Raw genomic sequence first — 21,391 nt, forward strand, 5'->3', positions numbered from 1 at the left:
CTCGGGGCTTCAGGAGACTTAGTTTATGCCGGACAAGCTGTATGTAGTCATGATGAGCAGATGATGACTGAACTGTTAAGGCGATATTCACACTAGCTTGCCTGCCTGATTCTCATTTTTAACCAGTCGAATATAATAGAATATAAAGAGAAATTATAAATAAAACAGAGAATAGAGAAGAGTAATGTAAAATATATACAGTGGCTTGAGAAATGTTTAAGGTGGTGCTGCTGCTGGTGAGGGAGGCAGCTGCCCTATCTCCTGAAAGTGGCCAACACCTGGAGATGTGACGGAGGTGGAGAAAGAGAAGAAAGGCATTATAATGAGCGGGAAAAATGAAAAGAAAAAGGAAGCGAATGCAGCGGCATGTCACCTCTAATTTGATTCAAAAATACAGCAAACTGATAAATAATTATGTATTTAAATTCAATCAATGATAATCAAAGTCATCTCATGAACAAAACAAGCAACATCATCCATTTCTCCGCTCGTTGTCATTTTATTGTTCAATGTCAGATCAGACAGAAAGCCACTAATGTATTTTTATCAAAAGTAGACCGCTGAAGGTATTCACAGCTGAGTGGGTACAAGCATCCCGATAACAAACAGGTAAACCAGCAAACCCTTCATGAGGACTTCCTGTCAGATCAGTTGATATTCTTGGTAGGAGACCAAGTTAATCTAAACTGTTTGATCAGGTAAAGGTCAGGAGGCAGTATACACTCCTCGTGTCTCACCTCTTTGTCAGTGTTGTACCACTGCTGATTGCACAGATTCAGTGCGATGTCAGAACGCTTCCCTATATAGGTTAATTTCCGGCTGTGTGTGTGCAACTCACTTTCACAGCCAGGAGGTCGTAGTTAATTGAAAGTCCTCTCCTTTGTGTCCCAAACGTTGTGATTGCTCAGTGCTGCAGCAGTGCACAATAAAACACAAATAAGAACAAGAGCAAAAACACAAAACTACTGCTGAGAGGTATAATGACGTGATGATACTTTTAGGATTCGTGCATTCAGATGACAGTTACACACAAGTACATTACTTTGATTAACATTCAACTGGGCTTTAGATATGAGACATGTTTTTGTTCATTTCATCACCTGCAACAGCTAAATTAAATAATTTAACTACAGCAGCTTTTATAATCAACATTATTTGTGGACAACCAGAATAGTTAGTAAGACAATATCTAGTTATAATGATTATGCATTCATTTATGTATCAGATCTATACACACCAAGTGTCAGAATTCTCACCTTTGTGCAATTGACTGCTTTCATTGGGTCTTTGGGACAGTGTGTCTGATTTAGGAACTTCACTGCTGAAGATTCTGGAGGCCACGTCGGGAGATGGAGTAAAGGTGACCCTCTAATCCATCCTTGTGATGGAAGAGACTACACCAACTATAAAGAGACACACGGGAAGCGTAAGTGGTGTAGTCTGCGGCACAAAAGTCTTAAAATAGATCATTTAGATTATTGTTAGAGCACAGAGACGCAGTGGAAGTACATTAAAGAGTAATTCGATGAGGGCTGGTAAGATCTTACAACCGCAGTCATTACCTGGGCTGTTTAATGCCACCTGCTTTCCCCAGAGCAGCATAATGCAGCAGCTCCTTCAGCTCATTCATTGTAATGGGTTGTAAATGGCGGTAGAGCAGCACAGCAATCCTCGGTGGGTGGTGTGCACGTTCACTCTCCAGCGTCCCATCGCCTTCCTGCACAGTCCTGCGCAATCTTTTGGCGTTCTCATGAGCTGTGGGGGCGATGTGCTTTCTTTTGAGGGAAGTTGTGGGATCCATGTTCAAGCTGAAGTTTCTACCGGGAGGTTTAAAACAAAAAGATGTTAGAAATGACATTGTCTCCATTGTCAAGTGTCAAATTATAGCATTTGAGCAGAAGTTTATGTACGTTTAAGAATTAAACATGTTCTTCTTTAAATTTGTATTGTTTTATTTATGAAGTTAGAACAAGGGAGCATTGTGTTAAGCCAACTACATAGGACTGTGTGTCAGATATCTTTTGAGTACTGACTGAAAAATGTCAGTAAATTTCAATTGTACGAAATTTTTGACGCAGAGACAGTGAGAGTTGGCAAAGCTACACATTGTAGTTGGACCAATTGATTGAAATACATTTGTATATTTTGTATGTACTAAATCTATCATGGAAGCATATTTCTGTCAAAAAAATTATAGAAATTAAAATGATAGTCCTGAGATCAACTGCAGAGAGGGTGATATCTCTGTGGATTTGATCAAATGTACAGTGGCACATTTTTAGATTTGTGATTTTCTGATCTGACATCGTTGTGAAAGAATCCACTTTTTATTCTCCAATTTATTTGTCTTGAGGAAACTTGGAGTCTAGAGCAGGTAACTTGCATATAAGATCTCAGGTTCCTGTCCTACATGCATAGACATATGTCAAAATCCTGGCAGCGGTGGGATTCGAACCCACGCCCCCGAAGAGACTGGAGCCTTAATCCAGCGCCTTAGACCGCTCGGCCACGCTACCTGTCTCACATCCTCAAAAACACCTAGTTCCATTCTGTATAAGTGGAGTACTGAATACATTTTATGAGTAATGTTATATACTTCTCCATTGAATCGCTCTTTGCCATCGGAGTGTCTCTGGGCTAGAGAAAACAAGCAGGCCGGATGTCTGAAGGGCAGGTACAGCTGCGAGCCGAAGAGGTCGGTGTGTTTACCAAGGAAAGTATAGCTGACGATGCGCTAGATTAGGGTGTATGCTACTGCATGTGTGCCTTAGACCGTTCAGCCACGCAACCTGTGGTATAACATTAAAGACAAAGTTTCTCTTGGTGTAGCTGGAGTATTAAATGGACTTTAAGAAAATATATGAGTAATATTAAAATGAGATAAAAGGCGAAACCGAGCATAAGGTCATGTAGGAATTGTGTTTTCTATCTTTTGTTATCCATCTTTTCCTCTAATTCATATTCTCCGAAAGTCTAAACTGTTTGAATGTATAAAATTAGAGCAGGTATGATCTAATTCTTTAATTTACTGCACACAAGACATAAACTGAACACAGCATCACGCAGTTGTCATGTAAGCCATTACAAGATCTTCATACGCACATTTTTCTTCCTACTCCAATGTGTCAATGAGCACAGTAAGGACATCCAATTGATAAGAAGTCGCTCATTTGGACCTGACATTGTTCTGTAACTACACGACAAAACATTGGCAGCGGTGGGATTCGAACCCACGCCTCCGGAGAGACTGGAGCCTTAATCCAGCGCCTTAGACCGCTCGGCCACGCTACCTATACAGTACACAAAAATACGACTTAATTTACTCGATGAAGACAAGAGGAACAACCTGTATGATATAGTGTAGGGATTATAATTGTGTTTTCCCACCGATAATGACCAGAATCTACTGATCCGTGACAATGCGAAGGGACATTCAAAGAACAGAGGGAAACCAAGATAGTTCACATCTACGTCGAACCCCTTTGATAGGCGACTTAGGTATGTACACGTTATAGGTGGATCACGTCATTGATTTAAAGAAAATAAATAAAAAGAAATGTTGTAATTGCAGTGGGTACTAAAACAGCACCTACTAGCATGGAATCCGGTTTCTGCAAATAAAGAATTAATAGGAACGCGTATCTTTGCGTATTTATTTATTTTTCTGTCTTCAGTTAGACCGAAGTTAAACCTCTTGACTTCATGTGTACTCTTTGGAAGAAGCCTAAGAACATCCGGTTCCGTGCGGCGCCATTTTGATGAAACAGCGAGGAGTGAAGAAGCTTGGACAACCGAAATGGATTTTATGGATTTAAATTGAAGATTAATGTGGATACTTAATTTTAAGCTTTTCTTTATGGAAGATAGCCGTGCACGGAAGAGGAATCTTTGCGTATTATTTGCGTTACCGGTGGATTTTGTGAGATTATAGGACAGCTAACTTGGGAAACATTGTTAGCATAGCACCGTTAACCATTAGCTGTTAGCTTTTGTTAGGCAAGTGTTTTCATACCGTGTTGAGTGTCGAGGCAGCGTTAGCTAATCTCGAGGTCTAGCATGTTAGCCTTGGCATTAGCTAACCAGCTAATTTAACATTCACACGGTAGACTTCGATATCAGAATCATCTTTTTGAGGTCTAACAGCGACTTGTGGACTCGTTGCGGAAGCGCCCATCCAGTTTGTGGACTTTTTGTGGAGCTCGGTAGTGTTTGTCTTGACTTGAAAAGGAAGAACTTGTTTCAAAGAGGGAAAACATTACCCACAAGGACTGATGCCCTGGAAACCCCAGGCCCGCTGCTAGCTACACGAGCGGCTTGTAGCGCGGCGGCCCGGGCTTTCCACCAAGGACAATTCACCACGGACCTGGCCTCATTTACATCCATGTGATAGATTTGCAGTGTGCTGCATGGACTCTCTTGGATTTGGTGGCATCCTGTTGTGTTTTATCGGACTTTAAAGAACTGACGAGGCACACTGCGCCGCTCAATGGCGCTCTGGCCTCAAACCTCGATTTTTCTTTGGCAATAACAAGAACTGTGTCGTCATCTGCGAGCTGAGTCCTTCCTTATTTGAGTCCTTTCTTTGTCCAGTGTTTCAGCGAATATAACGAAGGTTTACCTATTAAAGTCACCAGATTTAGCCCCCTGTGTTCAGTGTTGACGCTGTTTTATTTTATTATCATACCAGGCCTGTGTTTTTTTTTTTCCTTGTGCTTGATTGAGTTAAGTGCTTAGACCTGTAAAAATGTCGTGTGTTCACTATAAGTTTTCTTCCAAACTGGACTACAACACAGTCACTTTCGATGGGCTGCATATCACCCTCAGCGAGCTTAAACGGCAGATTATGGGCCGAGAGCGCCTCAAGGCCACAGACTGCGACCTGCAGATCACCAATGCGCAGACTCGAGAAGGTATGTTGTCAGATGACACCTAACACAAATGTTTGACAAACTTGTCAGCCATTGTTTTTTTTAGAGTAACACGTCTACATACTGTACATTCAGGGCTGGAATTGAGGATTGTACTCATCATAGATTCAAATGAATCTGTCTAAACACTTAATAATGTATAGGGAATATGATTATAACCTCCTATTACAATGCCGTTTAATATTATGAGAACCAACTACCAAATCTGATTGATTTATTTTAAAAAAAAAGGCAATGGTATAAGAGTAGGGTCTGTATCAATTTACATTATCCCACGGCAACTGTTTCCACAACAACCCTTCTGCCCTTATTTAATAAAAAAAAAAAGCTTTTGCATCTAATATGGTGGAGATGTATTTATGAAAGCCTTATAATTTGAGCCCACAAAGTGTCATAGATACGACATGTTCTTCTGAATGGATGTTGGTAACGTTTAGGTGTCTCCATGTTCCTTGTTTGCTAATTCTTTGTCTGTCTTGGTTTGCAGAATACACAGATGATGAAGCCCACATCCCGAAACACTCGTCCGTGATCGTCCGCCGCACTCCGATTGGCGGAGTGAAACCTGCTGGCAGGACGTTCATTGTGTATGTATACTTAAAATATACACTTATCACTGGAATAATGACTGAAAACCTTTTATTATGTTCACACACTCCAGTTGTAGTATAGATTGGAGGTCTCTCCACAAACAGCTATCATTGAAAACTAGGTCCTGACTTGCCTGTCAAGTATGTCAACAACTCATGGTTTTCTTTCCGTCCTGTGTTTGTTTCTGCAGAGATCGTTCTGACACAGCTGTGGTGGGATCTTCTAGACCCGTATGTAAAACAAACCCAAAATCAACACTCTCTCCTCCTCTCACCTCTCTCCCTCTCCCCCTCTTTCTGGCTTTAGTCACCTTTCTTGAGAACATTCTGTCAACAATAATTGAGTTGTGTGTATCTTCTGTTCACTGTGTGTTGGCTACATTTGTGTTGAGATCTAAACCTCTATATGTCATTTGATGTCTTTCTGGGAGGGTTTCCAAGTTACCGCAGCTAAAATAGTTTGTTGTTTCTCTCTTAAAAACTCTGGGTTTCTGTTATGAAATTAGCAGATTAAAGTTTGAAACTGTGGCCGAGTGCGATGAGGTTGAGATGAGAAACAACAGACTAGCAACCATTGTTTTTGAATGTTCTGAACGGGACCAATTGTTGAACTGTTGCCAGTTTATAATTTTTTGAGAAACCATTTTAACTGTTAATGACTGTATTTCATAATGAAATGGTTTTGTAGCCTGCTTCAGGCCAGACAAATGTATTTTTAAGGGGTTTGTAAAAGGAAAATATGGTATTTTTGTATTATAATTCATTGTCATTTTATTTTCTGTGAAAATATTTTATTATGTGGTTTAAGAACCCAATGAAGTAAAGTGTGGCTGGGACTTATTGTAATTAACTTTGATTACAAGACTAAAGTTGTGAGTGGAAGAAACTCGCCATTTTTATTTTGAAAGCTTAACCTGCTAAACTTTAATTTACTCAGATCTGTTGTTCAGTAACATTTGCCAATGTCAATTGTTTTGTCCTGTACAATTTCATCATGAAGATGTTCTATTCTGCACTGAGTATGGACTGCACATAACCCTTAAACATTAAAGGCTCACAGGTTTCATCCTAGTGAGTTAAATGCTTTGAATTAATTCAGATTCCTAAGTGTCTGTTTTACAAAGACGCAGCTACTAGGTTAAAGTGTATTGTTACAACTGTTGGGGGATCAGTAAAAAAATAGTTTTAATAAGTGAGATGCTGTGGCTTGGCCACTGAAGTATAATGTTGTGACATGATCACAAAGTACTATAACACATCATCAGTAAACCAATTATCTTGTCAATCTTGGAGGCCTTCCATGGTTACTGCAGTGAGAAGTATACTGGTGTAGTGTGTCCTGTAAGCTGTAAGCTGCAGAACCTGTCAATAAAGTTGATCAGTGGTTCAGTGTCAGAACCGCTTGCACCAGATCCCTGTGTGTTCCCTCCACAGCATTCTGCAATACCCAGTGTTTCCTCCGAGCCCTGCATATCATGCCGGATAAACCAATCCTGCCCGTTTGTTTATGTACTAGAAGATTAACACAAGAATTAGGCAGAGCAGCTTTTTCGTTTGATGTTGTAAAATATTAATTTTTTTGTTTCTTTGTCTTTTGTCCGTGCACAAGACTTGGTTCTAATGATTTATTGACTCCCGACCCGCTTTACAGAGACATCCCTCCACTTGCTTTCACCCCTCAGTCTGTAGTCGTGTTAGGGGCTGTTCAGGGAACAGTTTGAAGGAACACTTGACAATTCGTATTAGCGTCTTTTTTATGTTCTTCATTTGGCACTTTTTTTTTTAAGAAACAGCATTTTTCTTATCAGCCCTACATATTTGACACTTTACAGTGATTGCCTTTTTATTAAAACAGCTTGGCATCACGCCTTGCTGGCTCATTAGTTTTCCAGAAAGCAGTGTTGAGCTGGTTTTGATGAGAATTTCTAACGGTTATGACAACCTCTTTCGACAAGCCGGGGCAAAAACTTAAATCACTGCAGCCTGGTGATGGGAAACTGCATGCTAAAATTAAATGTCAAGTCTTCCTTTGAGAAAATCGCCCTCTTTTCTACCGTAGCAGGAGAAGCTTCTGCAGGGGATGGGCCGGTAGTGTACATTTTAAATGTGCTGATGAAGGCCAAACAGCGAGGAAGGTTTAAAGCGTTTAAGTAGATGCTCTTGGACATTACCATAGTGCAGCATCAGAATATCAGCAGGTTTTGACTTGTTTGTATATGGAAGAGAAGTTGGAGTAGAAGTTTGTTTTAAATTTTATGCAGTGAAGCAAGCTCTTTAGGATTTCAGTACAGTTACAATCATAACTGCCATTTCATTTAAATCATTTTATTTTTTCAACAGTTAATCTTTTGGACACTTCTTTTTGTATATTTGCTGTAACACTTTGATATCACCTGGCAAGAGAGTAGACTTCAGCACAGATAGATACTTTGTAAAGAAGAGTTAATTAATGTTAATGTAACCTTACATATTATCTCTTGATTCTCCAATTGAGATCTCCTCAATATAAATGGTTCTGTAGACACAACCCCACATGAAGCTTGCGCAACCTTAACCTTTTTAAATGTTTTTATTAGTGCATTATGACACAGTGCTGTCAGGAGAGGGATGAACATCATGCACCAGCCTAGTAAACCATATCTTGTTTTAAATACTTACTCGTATTACCGGCATTTTTTCATGCACCTCAAGTGCTCAACAAAAGCTTTCATTGTGATGCCAAGAAATAGATGGAGACTCTAAGTGACTGGACACAGATGTGGTGGGGAACTATCTGGGCTCTGATCTTCCACTGTATGTCTATTACTGATTATGTTAACTTCTATAATATCTGTACTCTGATTCTCCTGCAGACCGATTCTTCTCCTTCTATGTCACTTGCCCAACTCGCCAAGGTACTGTTTCTATACATGCTGGGTCTACTTTCAGAAAATATCTAAGTTGAATAGATATGTCTTTAATTCTTGTGCGGTTGATATTCTTTTTTTCTTTTCCCCCCCTCTCTATTATGTGTTTTAGACTGCTAACCTGGTTGACGCAAATGCATCAGAGGAGGACAAGATTAAAGCCATGATGTCTCAGTCCAATCACGAATATGACCCTATACAGTTAGTATACACGCATCTTGTTCTTATACTAGGGTTAGAGGAAAAATCGATTCCTAGATGCATCACGATTGTCTCTTGAAAGATTATGTCTCGATGCAGAGAAGTTATTGAGAATTTAAAAACCCAATTCCTGTAACCTGTAATGGTTTTGTGAGACCGAGCTATAGCTACCTTCCTACAGCTGAACCAATTGGATAGTGAAATGGATAGAGGAAAAATTTGCGTTACTGTGTTGTGTTTACGCTCCTCATGGTTAAACCATGTGGTTAGTAAATTGTAACTTAGGTAAAACGGGCATCACTGCTTTGTGTTTATGTTCCTTATGGCTTAACCAATTGGATGGTGAAACATGATAGACGTAAAACAACTGTCATTGCATCGCAGTTGCGTTTCTCATGGCTGAACCCATTGTATGGTGAAACATAACGAACATAAAACAGCTAAGGCACTGCATTGTGTTTACATTCCTCACAGCTTAGCTAATTGGACAAAGAAATGTTGCAAGCAAAGCCACTTCTTTTTTTTGTTGAGTATAGCAAAGATAATGGAAGTTAATTCATCTGTTTATTCCACTTATGGATCAAACAGATGAATATGCAGTGTTTTAAAAGTAGCAAAAAGTTTGTAAATAGTGATCTTGTTTATTAAACAACGGTTATCTTTCTGAAAAGTAGCAAGAAGTCACACAGTGAGGAAAAAAAAACAATCGTGTCTGATGCATCAAGTTTTACCATTAATCATTCTATATTTGAATTGGTACTAAATACTTTCACTAGCTCTGTACAGTTTTATAAAATTAATTGAATTTGTCTTTGTAGTTACTCCAAGAAGGCAGTTGGACCCCCACCTGCTCACTATACCTGCTTTCGGTGTGGAAAGGCTGGTCACTACATTCGGCAATGCCCCTTGCTGATGGTAATTATCATGTATCAATTGCTTTCAGAGTTTGTGGTATTACATTTTACTACATTGCACTGTAACTTGTGAGAAGGGAATAATGTTTGCATTTTGGATAATTGTTTTGTTTTTAACTTTTTAGGTACAAGATAAGAGTGTGGAGGGTCCAAAGCAAGTGAGGATTAGTAAAGGCATTCCTCAGAGCTTCATGGTGAAGGCAGAGCCAGGCACCAAGGGAGCCATGTTGACCAGCACTGGAGAATATGCCATACCTGCTATAGATGCGTATGTGTCAACTCAGGACACCAAATACACAGTTTAATATACTTGTATAGACCATTAAATAGTGTCAAATTTGTCTTTGTCATGACCTATTGTCCACAAACTCGTGGAACTACTGCTGTTACTTTCTTTTTTCTGGTAACATAGTCCTCAAAGTTAAACAACAAATCTGTGTTAATACAGGGAGGCATATGCACAAGGAAAGAAGGAGCGCCCTCCGTTTGTTCCTCATGACCAATCATCATCTGATGATGAAACGGACCCAATACCAGATGAACTCTTGTGTCCGATCTGCAACGACCTGATGACTGATGCCGTAGTTATACCGTGCTGTGGAAACAGTTACTGCGATGACTGTAAGTTCTTACTCATAATGCGCCTTAGTCTCAATTTACATGGATGCTGAAAAAAAGAAGCAGTTCAAACAAAAAAATCTGAAGTCATTACCAGTCTTTGCCAAGCACAAAATTAGTTCAAATTATTTATATATATATATATGTGTGTGTGTGTGTGTGTGTGTGTGTGTGTGTGTGTGTGTGTGTGTGTGTGTGTGTATTTTGATCCCACCACATTTGTCTTAAAGTGTTTATTTTGCTGAAACATTCAGTGGTTGTTTAGGGAAAAATCCAGTGTTGAAATTGCAGAAATACCCATTTATCCAACAGTGGCCTCTAGAGCGCTGCAGCCCCAGGACATGTTCCATTTTGAGTAGTTGGTGTATTTCTCATTTTCGATGGTTGAAAAATTCTCTTGCTGTTATGTTCCACGGTGTATTGGAGTGATTTCACACCTACTGGGATATTGTTGAAAGTTGTCCTTGAAAAAGTAGAAATGTTGCTCTAAAGTACACGTAGACGAGACAAGTTATTTTCATCAAAAATATACAGTATCATGGAAGACACAGATAAGACTATGAACTTTAGTCTAATTAAGGACTGTGTTTATTTTCAGGTATCAGGACCGCCTTGTTGGACTCAGAGGAGCACGTCTGCTTCACATGCAAACAGTCAGATGTTTCACCTGATAATCTCATTGCAAACAAGTTTCTCCGACAGGTAAGCCCATCATTGATGTGTTGCATTGTTTGGTTCATTTTACTTGAACTGAAAGCAAAAATAATTATGCAATTAATTATGTAACATCTGTTTTTCTTCATGCAGGCTGTGAACAACTTTAAGAATGAAACTGGATACACCAAACGTGTGCGCAAGCAGCTCCAAAATGCAGCGCCACCTCCACCGCGCCCTCAACTGGTCAGGCCTTTGCACTCAAGACAGCAGGACCCACTGTTAGCCAATGTCACTCAACCTCCTTCTACAAGTGCACCCATTACCACCCCTCAAGCACAGGTCCCAGCCCCAGCCCCTGCACCTGCACCTGCTGCTGCTGATGCTACTACTGCTGCTCCTGCTCCTGCTGCTGCTCCTACTCCTCCTCATGTTGCTGCTGCAGCTGCTGTTGAAGGACAAGCTGCTTCACCAGCCCCTCCACCTGTTGTTGAACACCATTCTCCTATGCAGACCACCAGCCATGGTGAACCACCGCCACCAGGGTGAGTTTAGTCTAAGCCTGAACACCTACATGAAACCTCATAGGCAAGAAGTGACGTTTAAAGTGAAGGGCCTTTTTTATTGGTTATAATTTGCCTGGTTGTGTTTTAGTGAATCAGACCCCGAACCTACTGTGATACCAGACTCATCAGGAACCTCAGAAAGTGGATCACAGGTGAGTCTGCCTCGATCAAAGTGGGACATACTGCGATTCATTGGATGTTATTTGTTGAAAAAGCTCTTGTCACTTTATTTTGAAACTTGTTTGAGTGGGAGTCAGAGGAGTTCCTATAACCTGGTGCAGTTTTGAAGGAATGTTGGGAAGAGTTACGCCTATTTAATAGTCAGTGTTTTATTATGAACATAACAGTGTTTGTGTGTGTTGTTAATTATAGCTCATAGAAAAAATTGCAATTGGTGCATCAAATTTAGGTTTATTTGGTTCCAATGTTATCAACACCATTTCCTCTAGACTGCTGTATTTGTTGTCTTTTGTTGATTGCATTAAGATGAACTGAAAACCTACTGTTGACAATCCCTATCACATACTTGTGATCCCACAAAGCTGCAACTAATTACATTTTTCTCACTGATTTCTCTCACAGAATTACCATTTAAGTATTGTTGGCCACCCGCCACCTCCAAGGCCGCATCCTCCTCCAGGTAAGAGGTTTAATTCAGGTTATTTAAGAAGATTAAGTGAGCATGAAGGAAAGACATTCAGCAACTAACAAACTGTTTTTCTGCTCTGTTAGGTCACCATTCACGGCCCCATCACTCTAACAGAGGGGGAGGCAGACACTGGGACAGGTAAGATAGTCTGTGGGATATATATGGGATGTATATGTGATTTATTGGTTGTGAATGGTGGAAGTGTTTTTCAACGTATTCACTCCATCAAACCTGACGGAGTGAATGTTAGAAAATCCCACATTTTTACACTTTTTCAAGCATTTCAAAACTTAAAAAGTCATTCAAACTTCAAGGTTCATTCATCTTTCAAATCCCATTAAAACGTACCCCTATACAGTTAGTATACACGCACCTTGTTCTTATACTAGGGTTAGGGGAAAAATATAATCCTAGATGCATCACGATTGTGTCTTTCGAGATTATGTCTCGATGCAGAGAAGTTATTGAGAATTTAAAAACCCAAGCCACTAGCCACACCCAAGCTTAGTCATATCTTGGTTAAGTCAATTAGACATTCATACCAACTCATTTTCAAACTCTTGCCACTCCTTCATACATTCTCATAGAAACTCTATTAAAACTTTGAAACGTTCTCAAAGATTAGGACTTTCTCATATCACCTTTTCAGCAAACCCTAAAATACTTAACATTTCTCATATATTCTGGGCATTATTCAAAGTTTCTAAAGCCAGCAATGCACAACTGCCAATTCTTCATAACTTGCCTTCTCTAGTTAAGGTTTGTTTGTTTTTTTGTGTTTTTTTAAATATGCAAGTCTCACATTGACTTTTGTCCCTTTCTTTGTACCAGGCCTTTCAGAGGGAGAGGAGAGCACTCATCCACTCACCTCCAGACAGGTCCACCCCCTCCACCTGTTGCTCCAGTGTTTCCAGCTCCGTCCTTGTACCCGCCCCCACTGCAGCCCTACCCCCCTCCGTACGCCTCTGGACCTGGCCTTGTCCCCCCTCCTGTCAGTTACCCGCCCCAGCCTGTTTATGTCCCTGGACCACCAGTGCTCAACCCTCCTTGGGTTGCTCCTGGTTCCCAGCCCCCTCTTGTCCCTCTTCCACCCTCCCTCTCTCAGCCCCCCCTCTCTAAGGAAGATTTCTACAGACAGCGGCACCACCGACAGGACAAGTGAGTCATCTGTTTTGCTTTTGGTTCTTCAAACTACAATTGCTACTGATCATCTATGTGAGATTTACACATAAATAATTTTATTTAACATCCCTTGTGTTGGGATTATGAATTCAGTAAGTTAAAAACTTTTTATGTTTCACACAGCTTAGAAATGTTTCAGTGTTTTTGTCTTTGTGTCCACAGAGTTACCTCTAAATTGGATGAATTTACAAAAGACTTCCACAAAGAGCTTATGAAGTACAGAAATGCACCAAAGAGACGAAGACCGTCTTATTCCAGGTAACTTCATTAGGAGGCCGTATCAAAATTGGTTTTCGTTCTTACATTAATTACATATGCATAATCCTCAAAGCCATTTGTTACATTTTTGCATAATCTGCTTTCTCTCTCTCTTTGTTTCCTTCTGGTCTACTGTTTTCTTCTCTAGGTCCCGGTCATACAGTCGCTCTCCATTCAGCCGTTCTTACTCTCGTTCGAGATCCAGATCAAGGTCTCGATCAAGATCAAGATCTAGGTCTTACTCTTTTTCCCCCAGTCGATCCCGCTCCCGTTCACGCTCCCATGGCCGGTCTTATCCCCACTCCCCTTATTCTAGGCGCAATGGACGCAGTTATGGACGCTCACGGACAAGGTCCCGTTCTCGTTCAAGGTCTTATGGGTATCGGCGCTCTGGCTCACCACGCTCTCCTCCTGCCTACCGGGGAGGAGCTTGGGAGGGAGTAGAAGGACCAGGACCCTACAGGTCTAGGTCAAGGTCTCGCTCTCCTGGCGGCTTCCGGAACCGCAGCCCTGGTGGAAGAAAACCACCTCCAAGGGAGTTTCCGCCGTATGAACTAAAGGGTCCAAGTCCTGGTGGCCATGAGCGCTGGGAAAGAGAGAGGCGACAGTGGGAGAAGGAGTATGCAGACTGGTACAACAAGTACTACAAAGACTATGACGGCCAACATCCCCCAATGCATCACAGAGGTCGTGGCAGCAGAGACAGAGAGAGGGATAGAATGTCCCCCTTACCTAGAGATTACTCCCCCCAAGGGAGAGGAAGAAGAGGGAGGGAAGAGAGAGGTGCTCCATCTCACCATCCTCCAGCCTCTTCCTCATCAGGTACCAAGTCCAGCGCTAAAGTGTTGAAGCCAAAGAAAGTGAGAAGGAAGAAGACAGGAGATGAACCGGAACCATCACACCAGTCGGTGGACAGAGGTGATGCTACGCCCGTCAGAGATGAACCAATGGATGAAATCCCTTCATCCATTAAAATGCCTCCCGTCTCGTCAAAGCCTCCAGTTGGCGCCACAACCACTAAAGCTCCAGCCTCTAAAAGCTCTGTTGCACCTGTTAAACCCTCAACCAAGTCGACATCAAAGACACAGTCTGACAAGACCAAGAGAGAGAAGGCTCCAAAGGTAAAAGCTAAAGTTAAGACGGAGAGCGTAAAGGTAAAGAGTGAAAAGGTGAAGAAGAAGACTGGAGAAGGAGTGGTGACCAAAAAGAAAGATTCCTCATGCTCTTCTGTTGCTAAACCGTTAAAGACCATTAAAGGCAAACCTGAAGATGCCCCCAACTTAACTACTCCTAAAAAAGAAAAGGGTAAAAGCTCCTCAGTGAGGCCTGCCCTGCTGAAGACCCCTCCATTGTCCTCACAGAACCTGTCTTTGCATCATCCCTCTATTCATGATGGCCCTCGATCCAGCCACGACATTCGTGGAAGAAGAGATGTCCCACAGAGCGGTGGTCTCCTACCCCTCCCCCATCAACACGGACTCCCGCTCCTCCATCGACCTCCCTCCCCAGTGGACAGTCGGAGGCGGATGGGAGAGGAGGGTCGCTCCTTGCTTGGACCTCCTCCTGGAAAGCTGAGGAGACTAGACGGGCTAGGTGGTGGAGGTGATATCATCTCCCACTCACATATGTCTCATCAGCCCCCACTCCATAGACTCCCACCCCCCTCAGACAGGCCTGGACTTCTTCCCCTGCCAGGGACTCGTGAGATGGGCCGTGGAGACACCGATCGAGGACCTATCAGACCTCTAATGGACCTTCAGCTGGGTCGGATGCATGTGCAGTCCACAGACACACAGGTAGACTAATCTTTACATTTTTACAGAGGGTATTTACAGATGTGTTAATTTGTAGTGTGATTTTTATTTTTTTTTTATTTTTATTTTTTTGGATGCCATTTGCAAGTATGTGTTTTTAAAATCAGATTCACTTAATTGTTTTCTTGTATTTACCAAGTTATCACTAGAGTTACAGCTAATGAGTTTGCTGGTTCCTACTTCTCAAATGAGAATACTTGCCCGTTTATCTTAGTTGTCTTGGGTTGTAAATGAAATACATCTGGGTTTTGGACTATTGGTTGGACAAAACAAGCTCTTTAAATATGTCAACTCTGGCTTTAATTAATAAATTAGGTATTTTATTTTACGTTTAATTGAATTTTTCCAATAAATTGAATATTATTGTTTCATTTGAATGGCACTCACATGAGAAGCTGGCACCGGTGTTTAGCATTTTTATATAGAAAATAAATTCAAATCATCATCGAGTATCAAAATTACTGTTGAATAATCATGACCATCAATCATCTTATCATTTCGGATCTTATAATTGCCATAAAAGTGTTGAGTGTCTCTGATTTAACCCTCTGTGTAATCTCACACTTGTGTTTGTCCAAATACAGGCAAAGCCAACGACCCAGAGGAAGATCAAATTGAACCGAGATCTGGGGAGAAAAGGCAGCACTGAGACTGCACCCTCAGACAGAGCATCATCAGGTCCTGAGAAGACTACCTCCACATCAGACCGTTCATCTGCTGCTCACAACTCTGAAGGAGACCGACACAGCAGTACAGCAGAAAGTGCTGGAAGAAAGGAGCGGTCCGCATCAGCTGAAAGGGGAGTCTCCAGAGAGAGACCAGGAAGTGCTGGAGAGAGACATCAAGGCTCAGACAGAGACCAGAACAGAAGCTCGGGACTGGACAGAGAGCGAGACCGAGCCTCTGGATCAGACCGAGAAAGAGACAGAGGCACAACGTCTGACCGAGAGAGGGACAGGAGATCAGGCTCAGGCTCAGGCTCACAGAAGGTAGCAGTAACTGTGGAGAGAGACACGGAAGGAGAGAGGTCGATGAAGACGGATCGAAAGACCTCCAGTAGTGGAAGTGCAGGAGGGAGGTCTGTCTCTCTGGATAAAATGACCATAGCAGAGAAATCAGCCATCACCAAGAAACAGACAGACCATCAGGAGAAACCAAGCACATCCTCGAAGGAGAGAGGCGAGGGGTCAGAAAGAGCTGCTAAATCTGACAGGTCTGTTACATTAATTTCCCAGCTGCTTGTCAAACCACCATCCATATCCATGCCTGAAGGAACGCATAATATAGCATTTATATATAATAGTTCTGTAAACACAGTTGTTAAAACTTGTAATTATATTCTCTTATTTCCCAGGAGTGTGTCCAAGGACAGAAGTGAGAGGAGTGTCCCCTCAGGAGAGAAACCAGCTGCTGCTCACAGAGAAGGTAATTTGAATCTCTGTATGTGTGTGAAGAGATGAGAACTTTTTGTCTTGTGCTCTCTAATTAAGCATTGATTAAACACGTGTTTCCTTTCCTCCTCCGCCCTCCTCCTCTGCCAGCAGGGAAAGATGGTGAGGAACCTGTTGTGAAGAGCAAACCCAGGATCAGTCGCAAGGCCCTGACAAGCCACACTGCGAGCTCCACCAGGTGAGTCTGTTGTGCTTGTGTTACTTACAGTTAGATTTGTATGAAAAGATGACAATGATATCTCTCAATTTTTATCAATTTGTTTTATAATGTCCATCGTCTGATGGTGTTTTAGGAATGCAAGGCTAAATAAGTACAATATTCTTTAAACATGGCTGCTTTTTTTCTCAACACAAGGTCAACTCAAGAAACAAAGCGGGACTCCGACAAAGACCAAAAGAGTCAATCCTCCAAACCTGTAGAGCAGCCCCCATCTAGTCCTGTGAACAGCCGTGCCCGCAGCCCGAGTGTCAGCCCAGCATCCAGCCCAGCTAGAGAGGAGCCGCTCATTCAGCCTCCTCCTCGCTCCAAGTGGGAGAGAGAAGATGATGAAGAAGGCCAGGAAAATGGACTAACTGCACCCAAGGAGCCCTCACCAGTACCGCAGAGGAGCCGAGGCAGAGAGGCGCAGACTGAAGCACCTAAACCTTCCAGGAGTGAAGGCTGGGAAGCCCCAAGGGAGGAGAGGAGAGGAGCAGTTAGAGAGGAGAAGAAAGGGAGAGCACCAAGGGAGGAGGGTAAAGGTGGCAGGACGGCACAGACAAATTCTGATAAACCATCCAAAACAAAACTTGGAAGGGAGGAGGGGAGAGGAGTGAGAGAAGATGGGAGAGCTTCAGCAAGAGAGGAGGGGAGAGGAGGAGGAAGAGAGGAGGGGCGAGGAGGGACAGGAAAGGAGGAGAGAGCAGCAGAAGGCAGAGTTGGTGGAGGACGAGAGGAGAATCGTGGCCCCGAGCCCAGGAGACAGCGTTTGTGTTCTGACCTGGGTCGTGAGACAGACGAGGCGGCCTTTGTGCCCGACTACAGCGAAGGCGAAGGCTCAGAGCCGGAGAGAGGGAGGAGTGGCAGCCCCAGCCTGTCCAACAGCCAACCCTCCTACAGCCCCACCCAGAGCAACCACAGCGGCTCGGGAACGGCAGCAGACAAGAAGAAGAAGAAACACAAGAAACATAAAAAACACAAAAAGCACAAGAAGCACGGCAGCCAAGAAAAAGAAGAAAAGAAGGAGCAGAAGGAGCACAAGGAGCACAAGCACAAACACAAGAAAAAGAAACACAAAAAGAACAAAGACAAAGATGTAGAGGAAGAGGAGGAGAAGATGGAGAGGGCAGAGGAAGGGGCTCCATGCTAATAGGCTGTGACTGCGGCTTTGTTCATAAGGACATAATGATGTAACTAGAAATATCAGCTAACACTGGCATGATGCTCCATGTGCCACTCAAAGGGAATGGATGAAACATGTCTTTGACTGTCCGTGACACTGAAGACGGGCTGCCTGGTTGTTATCCCACAACTTAATGTCACTGCAGCTCCCCAAACGTAGACGGTATCTGTCGTCCTCAGCATTATGACCGCTGCTGAGGAATCTTTATGTTCAATGTGAGCCTATTTGGTGACTTTGGGTGAGGAAAAACTTGGGAGAGATGCTGTGCCCCGCTCTATTGTGATCAACTTGAGCTGACCAGAAAGGACGTTATGGTTATAATTGATCACACAGCAGTCAATCTAAATGATTGGAATAACAAACACTGTACTCAGGGATGTGATTGCTTCTTTGTGGAGGAGGAATTGCTGTTTCTCTGCCTCTGATTCATTTGTATATAGAGATTAAACTGTTGCTTCACATAATAATGATAATTTTTCCTCTGTTTATTTTGCTCACATCCCTGTGTGCTGTTCAAGGCTTAAATGCTGAATAACCTTCATTGCTATTAGGGCCATTGGAAGCTCTTTTCGAAGGATTGTACTAGCAGCTTTGCACGTTTCAGTACATTTACTACAAAACATTAATTCTTTCTGTTACTGCTAACCAGTTTCAACGTTGATAATCAGATATTTACGCAGCCATTAGTTTCAGTTAATGCCAGAACAGTGATTTTCTTCTTTTTATATTAATTTTTGTTTCAAGCAAGGTTAAAACTTTGCAAGACTTTCCTACCAAACATGAACATAGTATTTGTAATAAATGTGCTAAAACTGGCAAAATCACCAGTATGGTCCTTTCACGTTAAAACAAACCTTAACGCGTCTGTGCTGCACTGGATTGTATAAATCTAGGATGTGTTTATTAAAAATTGGCAAATCAGTCTGCATGTTTTTGTTCCAAAGGTGCAGTAGCTGTCCATGACGGTGTCTGAGTGAGTGAATGTGTGTGGTGGTGTGAAAGTGAACTGTGACAGAAATGGGACAAGTTGGATGACTAGTGTTCTTACAAACGAGTTGTTCATTATTATTTTTTTTTTATTAAAATGTTTTGACCTCATGAAAGTGTCTCAGTTGTATTTTATTTGATGTTTGAACCCTTCTAGGTGCAACATTAAAGGTGTGTGTGTGTGTAGGATTCAGGGGATTCTATTGGCAGAAATTGAATATAATAACCATAATTATGTGTTCAGCAGTGTATAATCACCAGCAGCATCTTTGTGCCTTTATTACCCTTTAAAATGAGCCTATTATATCTACAGAGGGAGTGAGATTGTGGATCATGTTTCTACACTATCCCAGAACGGACAAACCCGACACTGGCTCTATAGAGGGTTTTCGGATTTGTTTGCTTTTTAATCGACCACCATAGGAGAGGGTAGGAGGAGGGGTATTCACTTAATCCTACACACTGGACCTTATTGCACATGTTCATATGAAGAACCTTTCATACACACATGGAGACCTGAATGTGCCAGTGATTAAAAGAAGCTTAAGGTTATATAGTGTTATAGTAAAAAGGTGATCACAACATTATGTAAATATATTAAAATAATGCAAACAGTGTAACCCTGAATTGTTGAAATGTAGAGATGCAATGATGAATTGATTATCAATTACATTAAGTGCCAACTATTTTGATAACCAGTTCGAGTAGTTTTTTTAAGAACGAAGTCGAAATTCTCTTATTTCTAGCTTCTTTAATGTGAATAACTTCTGGTTTCTTTGCTCCTCTACAACAGTAAACTTTGGGTTTTAAAACATTTAAGGGCGCCATGGTCATCATTTTCTGACATTTTATAGGCCAAACAACTAATTGGTTAACAATGAAATAGTAATGTTCACTCTGCTTACCTCTGTGTCCACACCAGTCTCACAACTACGTAAACATCTCACCATTATGTCCTATTTTTAGTCCCTGGGTGTAAGTTATAGTGCTGTAAGTAATAATAAAATAAAACTGACTTTGTACTAAAATATAGAATTTACCTCAGTGTATCTTCACTACACAAATAAGCTAAGCAAGGTGGCGATAACATTTGATTTCTGATGCACTCTCTTGAACTCTCACCTGTGACTATCACCTTGTGACTGTTAAGTTTTTATCTGCAGACACTCGGAGGATCATTTGTGTGCTTGCATTCCTTGTTTACATTGCAGCATTTCTGCATTCTTAAAATGAGAATACTCATTGTACTAGCTGAGACCCAAATTTAATTAATTGGCCTGTCAAATGTAGTTAGATCATACATTAATTTCCCGCTTTCCAGAACACATTTTGTTCCTCTGTGCTCTCACCATTTAACAATGTGTAAACACAGGTGCATCAGTGTAATTAAAATGTACTATTTATATATTTGGGTTAATTAAGAAGTCAAAGAATTAGAAGGATATTTAATTGGATGGATGGATGGATGGATGGATGGATGGATGGATGGATGGATAAAAAGAAATCACCCAGACCAGTTTTATTTATAGTAAAATTCTTAAATTCTGATATTAAATGTACTCAAGTATCAATATTCCGCATTTTTCTGATTATTGCAATCAGTGTGTTTTTTTAATCTGATCAAATTTGTAATCTCTAGAGTAACCAGTAACTTAAGTTATTATATAAATGTAATGGAGTAAAAAGTACAATATTTACCTCCAAAATATTGTGGAGTGGAAGTTTAAAGTAGAGTAAATCTACTTAGTTACATTCCATCACTGCAGTGTTGTAAAAAGTCCCCCAAAGTCACACTGGAGTAAAAGTAAAGATTTCAAGTTAAAATATTATTTTGGTTGAAATGAAAGTCATTCATATGACTAGTATGTCTTCAAATAACTAATGTTAAATGTACTTAAGTATCAAAAGTTCAAGTAAAAGTACATTTTACATACTGTTTACTTGTATACTTGTATATACTGTTTATTGGTCAACCGATCATTGGATCTGATATTCAGCATTTTTCTGATTATCTGAATCATCTGCTGTTTCATCCAATTACTTATAAATAAAGTTGTTTTAAAAAAAAACTAAAGTTATCAAAGAGATTTGGTGGAGTAAAACGTACAATATTTGACTTAAGTACAGTGCTTGAGTAAATGTACTAGATAGATAGATAGATAGATAGATAGATAGATTTGCTTCTCTACTGTAATTCAAAGCTGACTTTCCCATGACTAATAAGATTTGTTTTGTTTGTTTGTTTGTTTATATCCATCAAAGTTAAACAATTTTCTGTGTTTTTTTATTCT

At 41.1% G+C, this 21,391-nt stretch overlaps 1 protein-coding gene and 2 non-coding genes across 4 annotated transcripts; 1 reads left to right on the forward strand and 2 right to left on the reverse strand.

The window, feature by feature from the left end:
* Nucleotides 1-2,434: 2,434 nt before the first annotated feature.
* trnal-aag (transfer RNA leucine (anticodon AAG)) lies at nucleotides 2,435-2,516 on the reverse strand. Its single transcript has one exon. It is a non-coding gene; the product is annotated as a tRNA-Leu (tRNA).
* Nucleotides 2,517-3,209: 693 nt separating this feature from the next.
* Nucleotides 3,210-3,291, reverse strand: trnal-aag (transfer RNA leucine (anticodon AAG)). Its single transcript has one exon. It is a non-coding gene; the product is annotated as a tRNA-Leu (tRNA).
* Nucleotides 3,292-3,763: 472 nt separating this feature from the next.
* LOC140994572 (uncharacterized) lies at nucleotides 3,764-19,216 on the forward strand. 2 transcript variants are annotated; one of them, XM_073464283.1, is made up of 20 exons: nucleotides 3,764-4,910; nucleotides 5,416-5,515; nucleotides 5,710-5,749; nucleotides 8,371-8,412; nucleotides 8,537-8,625; nucleotides 9,444-9,540; nucleotides 9,665-9,807; nucleotides 9,988-10,160; nucleotides 10,756-10,859; nucleotides 10,965-11,356; nucleotides 11,466-11,529; nucleotides 11,960-12,017; nucleotides 12,110-12,164; nucleotides 12,858-13,184; nucleotides 13,371-13,466; nucleotides 13,615-15,262; nucleotides 15,865-16,493; nucleotides 16,635-16,705; nucleotides 16,822-16,909; nucleotides 17,087-19,216. In XM_073464283.1, the coding sequence occupies exons 1-20, from the start codon at nucleotides 4,745-4,747 to the stop codon at nucleotides 18,078-18,080; spliced, it is 5,376 nt and encodes a 1,791-aa protein (XP_073320384.1). In that variant the 5' UTR covers nucleotides 3,764-4,744; the 3' UTR covers nucleotides 18,081-19,216. The 2 variants fall into 2 exon arrangements, with proteins under 2 accessions (XP_073320384.1, XP_073320393.1); XM_073464292.1 differs by having other exon boundaries at nucleotides 16,825-16,909.
* The last annotated feature ends 2,175 nt before the right edge of the window (nucleotides 19,217-21,391 follow it).

Source organism: Pagrus major, chromosome 1, assembly GCF_040436345.1.
Source record: "Pagrus major chromosome 1, Pma_NU_1.0".
Taxonomy (NCBI): Eukaryota; Metazoa; Chordata; class Actinopteri; order Spariformes; family Sparidae; genus Pagrus; species Pagrus major.